General features: G+C 39.6%; 1 protein-coding gene across 1 annotated transcript; it reads left to right on the top strand.

The window, feature by feature from the left end:
- Positions 1-2789: 2789 nt before the first annotated feature.
- si:ch211-254p10.2 (solute carrier family 40 member 1) lies at positions 2790-5032 on the top strand. Its single transcript, XM_036215719.1, has 2 exons — positions 2790-3540; positions 4696-5032. Exons 1-2 carry the CDS (start codon positions 2916-2918, stop codon positions 4953-4955), a joined length of 885 nt encoding a protein of 294 aa, XP_036071612.1. The 5' UTR covers positions 2790-2915; the 3' UTR covers positions 4956-5032.
- The last annotated feature ends 2267 nt before the right edge of the window (positions 5033-7299 follow it).

Genomic DNA, 7299 nt, shown 5'->3' with positions numbered 1-7299 from the left:
ACTGCAGTTTTTTTGTTTTTTTGGCTAAACAGCATAATCATAATTAAAAGTGTATTCAGACACATTTAGTTCACTTACAGTAAACCAGCGTTTGTTTCCGATGCTAATCCAGAACAATTTCAAAGTATGAACTACCAAGTAAACCCTGGTCCAAGACCATGAACCACTCTCTATCTTTCAAGGTGGTCTCAGTTTGTTTCCAATTGGACTGAGCTCCGGTTCGCTCTGAGTTTCCTCAGTCTTTAATTAGACTCCGTGCTTGGAGTGGAACAACTGAACAAAAACAGCCACCATAGTAACTAGTCAGGCATTACAGGTTGTAAACAGAGTAGCAGAGCAACAGTAACTCACTGAAATGTGGTCAGTTGAATTCAGAGTCATTAAAACAACTTTTGTCATGATACACATTGTTTCTTACACTGTTCTCCCAACAATCTTCATGTCATAAACACTTATCAGTGTACCTTATTGTCGTCTCCTCAGTAGCTGACTTGCAGTATGCTTCTGCCGTACCAAAGTGGGAGAATTAAATGACGGACCAGATGTTGACACAGAAAGTTGAAAATTGGTCAACGAAATAAAAAGTTTGAATAAGTGAACTTTCCCGACAATGATTACAAAGCCGACTGAAGAGATCTTTAGACACGTGGTTTTGTTTACAAGCTTTGGTTCCGAACAGAAATGTCTGGTTGACAGCAGTCTGAATACAGACCAAATGAAAGGTTCAGGACTCGATCCTGACCAAATTATGCGGACTCGGTCTGGACCTACAGACTTTTCCAGTCTGAATACACCCTAAAGGACGACTCCGACTGCTTTCACAATAGATCAAAAGAGAATCAGAGTGGGGCTTTAAATAAAATATTATACTGTGTTTCTAAAAGTCTAAAACTACCTTTCCTCATCTTCTGTTTTAGTTGCACACGCATCTCTTTTCATCCAGAACACCTCAGTGACTGTTTGTAGCATTGTGCTCATGTTGGTGTTCTCATACAAGCAAAGGATTGAGCAAATCTGGGACGGGTGGCTTACTGTAAGTAGACACTTGATGGAAGTCCTGTCAATTATTAGTAATTACTGTCAAAACACTTCATCCAAGTCTTGATGCAATGAAGTATTCATAAGATGCTAACCACGATCCTTACAGAGAGGAGTTACTCTGTTGTTCTGTTGTCTTTCTTGTGTTACTGCTATCTGTGCTTCTGAGCTGGTGGCTGCTTTGTGCTGTCATAGTAACATGTTGCATCGCAAAACTCACACAAGGTGGTTTGTTATACGGTGGTGATCATCCTGGCAGATGTGGCAAACCTTGCAAGCACAGCGCTGACCATTGCCATACAGAGGGACTGGATTGTAGTTATCACTGGCTACAACAGAGGTCACCTTGCTGGTGAGGAAGTTTATCATATTGGCTACATTCTATCACTATTTTGATCTTGCATTTCAGCATGACATATTTTGAATGGGTTGATAAAAAAAATACTTTTTTCTTTACGTTGGGGTATGGATGAAAACGTCCCGGGAGAACACGGTTTAACCTCTGTGTTTGATCCAAACAAAAGGAATGAATGCCACCATGAGGAGGATAGATCAGGTGACCAACATCCTGGCCCCACTGGCAGTGGGACAGGTCATGACCCTGGCCTCAAACGTGGTGGGCTGTGGCTTCATCCTGGCGTGGAACCTCATATCTCTGATTGTAGAGTTCTTCTTCTTGTCGCGGGTGTACCGCATCGTTCCTGCTTTGTCTGTCAAACCACCGACAGATGAGGATGGTCAAGTGTGCTTCAAGAGGAAGATAGGGAGAGGAAATCGAGGTATGAAGTGAATACTAGGAGTTCTCCTGACACATTCTGCCTTTTTGTAATGCTGAATTTCAACAAGTGTATCTTACTTTAGCTTAGTATAGTGTTTAAACAAAAGAACACATCTTAAGGACATTTTATTTGCACAGTAGGAAATGGTTTTAAAAAACACGTTTAAGAAGCTGAATTATCTGTTTATGATGCTTTCAATGACTTTTGTTGGTTTGTGTGTGAAGGGCTAAAAGCCTTCTGCACAATTACACATTCAGAATGTTTTTTTAAATAATTGTTTTATTTCACCAGTTGCGTATTTAGATGCTCATCTTTCTCCGTAGATTTATGCTTATATTTTTGGTGTTTTTCATAATTATGATAGTTAAAATATTACACTTTTTAATGATGATCAAAAATAAACAGGAAGCAGTTCAGCAAACATGAAGACTTTAGAATTCATACCATATTTGAAAACATTTCTTGTAAGCATTGTCACTTTAATCTAAAAGATTTATATACAGGATACATTCATTTGATAGTTGCTTTTTTCAAAATAGTATTCATCCTCATTTAGGCAATTTTTTATTTTTTAAGCTGCTTAGCAGTGGGATTTTTGTTATCAATAGTACAACCTATTTTCTTGTGGTATTTTTTTTTTTTTTTACATTTTTTCAGCTAAATTTTTTTTTTACATTTCACTTATAGTGTATCTTTATGTGGTAAATATGTTTTTTGGAAATTTTAGTGGTCTTGACCTTTTTTGCTTTGCCACATTAAAGCTTTAGCATTTTTTCATTTTCTTAAAGTTTATTTAGAAAATGTGTGCATTGATTGACACAAAATAACACAATAATTTCTGAAGTGTAGATTTCACTGCTGTTATATATTAAATCTTTGTCTTTGTAAATTGTATACATAAAAACCCTCTCCCTGTCATGTCTCTAAAGCTCATGTAACTTAAACTAATCGAACAATGGGAATGACAAGTAGTAGTGCAGAAAAAAGGTTTTGAAAGATTTGATCTAAAATGATGTATGTCATCTTTTTTTTTCTTCATCAGGAAGAGGCATTGTTGGACCATCTCAGGCTCTGACAGAGGGCAATTGCAACTTAAGCATGCATTCAAAAGACATCACAAACGTGCCTCTGTGTTTCCGACGGTTTCGTTGGTTGGTCAGCACTTGCAAAGACGGCTGGATGGCCTATTATCACCAGCCGGTTTTCCTGGCAGGAATGGGCCTGGCTTTCCTCTACACCACAGTCTTGGGTTTCGACTGTATCACCACCGGCTATGCCTACACGCAGGGCATCAGCGGCTCTCTTCTGAGTCTGCTGATGGGCGTGTCTGCTGTAGCAGGCTTAATGGGCACCATAATGTTCACCAGACTCAGGAAGACCTATGGCCTCATTAACACAGGCATCATTTCCAGTTGCCTCCATCTGGGTTGCTTGCTGTTTTGTGTGTGTTCTGTGTTTGCCCCTGGAAGCCCTATGGATCTGAGTTTACTGATGCCCTACTTTACCTACAACTCGTCTGCTGAACCTGGAGGGATGGCGAGTCAAAGGCAAAAACATACTTACCCTCTTACAGGGGGCAATAATCAGCCGTTGCTCCCTGATCGCTCCTCCATCCACTGGACCAACAATACAGTACTTTTTGACAACGTGCCATCTGGAACAGCACCAGAATCGTACCTCTCTATAATTCTACTGTTCCTGGGAGTCATCACAGCACGCATTGGTGAGTGTCGAAAGTTGACTCTTATACGTTCACACCAGGCATGTGACAAGCCTTCAAGAATGTGGGTAAAGCGTATTCTTGAATGCACATTTAGTATGTGGTGCTCACGCTGGACTTTCACAACGCAACAGCGCATGTAGAGCTGGAAAAGGCTATGTGAGAAATGTTGAAACGGTGCAAATCTTGCAAATTTTGCTCCTGTTTTTTTGTCTTTGCCTGCTCTATTCTAATACTTGAAAGACTTGGTGACATAATTTAACATAACCGGGCACAAACTACAATTATTAACATTCCTCAATGATCTATTCTCAAACGCTTCTGTGAATTAAAAGGGATGCCATCCATTTGTCTCTACCAAATCAAAGTCCCTGATTGTTTAGAGTTCAACCTGATTTAACTTTGAATGCGCGTATAAAGTTAAATGTACATTTACATACATCCCAAAAACGTCTTAAAAACTTGTGAAGCGACGCACGAACACCAGAGTTTAGAGTGCGAAAGCCCAAAATGTGCATGTAGGTGCATTTGTATAGACTTTTCGATGACTTTTCCGTGGTCGCCTCATCATGCCTTGCCGAGGCCAGGGTGAATGTAACCCCAGAGCACTTTTAAATCGTTGGTTTGGCAAATTTGAATTTCGTTTGATCAATCAAGGAAACTCAGGTCTGCCTGAAAACAAGGGTATCTGTTTATTTGCCAATGAATTCTCATGTAGCTCAATGCATAGTTACTATTGGGAAGACCAAAAATCTAAACATTGTGTACTTGTGAGTTGAAAAATACCAGCAATAGAGAAGCACAAATGACAGAAGAATCAGAACGTTAACTTTAGCTAAATATATATACACATGAATGAGCATCTGGTGTAAATATCATTACTTTTTTACAATGTGTGATAGGAAAATGAAGGTGTGGATTTTTTAAAACTGGCTAAATATGCAAGACTATTTTATTGCAGAAGCACATTTAGTTTAAATGTTTTTGCTTTTCTTTTAATTTACTATGTTAATCTTCGTCCATCTTTCCATATATCTTAATGAGAAATCGACACATTTTTATGGTCAAATTCTTCAGCTCACTAAAGTTCAATCCACACAATTTACTTACTAGTGTGGCTCAAACATGTCCTTTTGCATCCAAACACCTGTATTGTAGGCCTGTGGTCCTTTGACCTGACGGTGACCCAGCTTCTTCAAGAGACCATCTGTGAGTCAGAAAGAGGCGTGGTGAACGGAGTCCAGAGCTCCATGAATTACCTGATGGACCTGCTTCACTTCATCATGGTGATCTCCGCTCCCCAACCAGAACACTTTGGCATCTTAGTTATCATTTCTGTATTGTTCATCACCACCGGGCACACGATGTACTTCATGTATGCACACAAAGCAAAGAGAAAACACCGCCTGGATACTTAAACGTCTCACACATCCATGTATGCTTACCAGCACTGAATCCACTCCAAAATGAAAGCCTCGCTCCTTTTCCTTCAGCAATCTCCCTGCAACAGTCTGCTTGTTACTTGCCGCTGCTCAGTCACTATCTGGTGTTCCACAGCAGCAGAGCTCAGGTGCAGTGTTGTCTCTGATTCATTTGCATCCGCTGAGAGGTTTGTGATAGCTGTCTATCCCAAAATAACAGACAGCCAGACACAAATGTAGATCTGAGACTTCAGTATCTATGTGAAGTCTGCAGAGCTGTTGCAGCTGTTAGACTCTTTTCTTAAGTCTGGCAGCTAGAAAAGGGAAGGGAGGTGCTACGGAGGGTGGGTGCATGGCGAGATATGTCTGTCACTCACTCGGTAAGGAGCCAGTGTTGTAAAGAGAGCCTTAATGTGAATGATGTACAGAAATACAAGCAGGAAAAGTCCTCTGACAAGTGGCATTGTTGCTACTGGTACGTCCATTTGGAAATATTCCAGGTTGTCCAAATAAAGGAGCACAAAGGGAAAATGATGTGGGGACTGTTTTATGAAACAATAAATATTAAAGGCATCCTCCTCTTAAAATGGACAAAGTGAAAGGATAAACGTATTTCCTTCCCCTGGTTTGTTTCTCTGTGGATGAATCAAGCAAACATTTGCCTTCCTGTTATGCCGCTCAGCTTTGTTTTTGTATGGCAGCAATAACAAATCAGCACATCATAAAGCACCAAACTCCACTTAATCTCGACTTCTCATGTATTTGGATTAAAAATTTGCCAAACATTCTTCCTTTCCCTTATAAAGAGTTGCATCATTAGTTTAGAAATCCAAGAGGAGCTCCGTTTTCCCCCAAGATTGAAACCAGCAGTAGTTTTATAGCATGTTGATCACTTTTGTTGGAGGTATTTGTTTTATCTTTTGCTTCATGCTTCTGTGGTTCAGATGAACTAAACACTAAGTTACCTCAGCTAAGAACATCTCGGGACTTGATCTCAGCTACTTCATATTTTTTTATACTTAGTCTTTGTACAGAGAAGATCCAGGCTGAAGATTTTGCCAAACCATACTCATCAGATCTCAATATATTTGTACAGTTTCCTGTGAAATTCCTGTATTTTTTGTTGTCCTTATTTATAAGACTGATATTTATGATAATAAAGATAAATTAAAGTTATTTATGGTCAATGTCTTGGTGATTTCAAAAGACAGAAAAAAATATTTTTAATGTTTTGTGAGACATTTGAAGTTAATTTTTGGTTGATTGGGTTAAATCCAGATGTCTAAAAAATAATGGAACTCACAGAGTATTATAATTTGATGACAAATATTTGAGTGGTAATAAAGCTGGAACCATCATGGAGTAGTAATGAAATAATAGACATTTCAAATGGTCAAAAAATGGTCAATTTGTCATCTCTGCTCTATTTCAGCTTTGACTTTCTTTGTGACTTTTTCCAACAAAAAAAATAAAAATTAGTCATACAGTGTGAAAGCAAAATATTCAAAACATATCAAATACATTCTTTAGTTGTGTTTAGTCTGAGTTTTACTTTGAATATACCCTCAAAACCTTTATATCTAAACATCCATTTTTCATTCTTTCTTTTTTCAAACCTGCTCAATCTCTTTCTGGGTCATAATGTTGCTGGAGCCTATCTCAGCAGGGGTTTCCCTGGACAGGTTTCCACTTCATTCAGGGCCAGACAACCACACACATTAACACCTTCAGACAATTCATACACCAATTACCATGTGAAGCATGATTTTTGAAAGTAAAGTGAAGAAACCCACACATGTACCGTGAGAACATGCATACTCCACATAGATGGGTTCCAGCTGGAATTTGAACCAAGGCCTCCATTTTGTGAGACAACGAGACAACTGTCAGGTATTAGGGCTCCGACTCCCTCTCTGGACAGCAGACACCAGAGTACTGATTGCACTTCATTTCCCAGCAGCCCCAGTTCCTGAATGCTGCTCAGCTGTCTCCAATCTGGCAATCAGCCACCTGCTTCTTAAGCACTGCCCAGAGCCTCACTCAGTGTGAAGTATTAATTTGTGCCACCCTGCCCGCATAACCAAGCGGTTATATCTGGATCTGATCTTCTGTTTCTGTCCCTGCTTTATTACTGATTGCCTGCTGCCTGCCCTGACCCTTACCTGGACCCTGACTACTCTCCTCTCCTCTTGGATGATTCCTTGCTCTTGGTTGACATCTACCTGATCTAGTTTTGTGGACTTTTATCTGTGCTTAGTTCCTATCTGAACTAATAAACCTGCCGCACGTGGAACCAGCTGTCTGCTCATTTGTGACACAAACAAACGCCACTGTGCATCCT

This window comes from Oryzias melastigma, linkage group LG16 (assembly GCF_002922805.2).
Source record: "Oryzias melastigma strain HK-1 linkage group LG16, ASM292280v2, whole genome shotgun sequence".
In the NCBI taxonomy this organism is placed as follows: Eukaryota; Metazoa; Chordata; class Actinopteri; order Beloniformes; family Adrianichthyidae; genus Oryzias; species Oryzias melastigma.
Note: the sequence above shows the minus strand (reverse complement) of the source record. Positions and strands in the feature narration are given on the sequence as shown.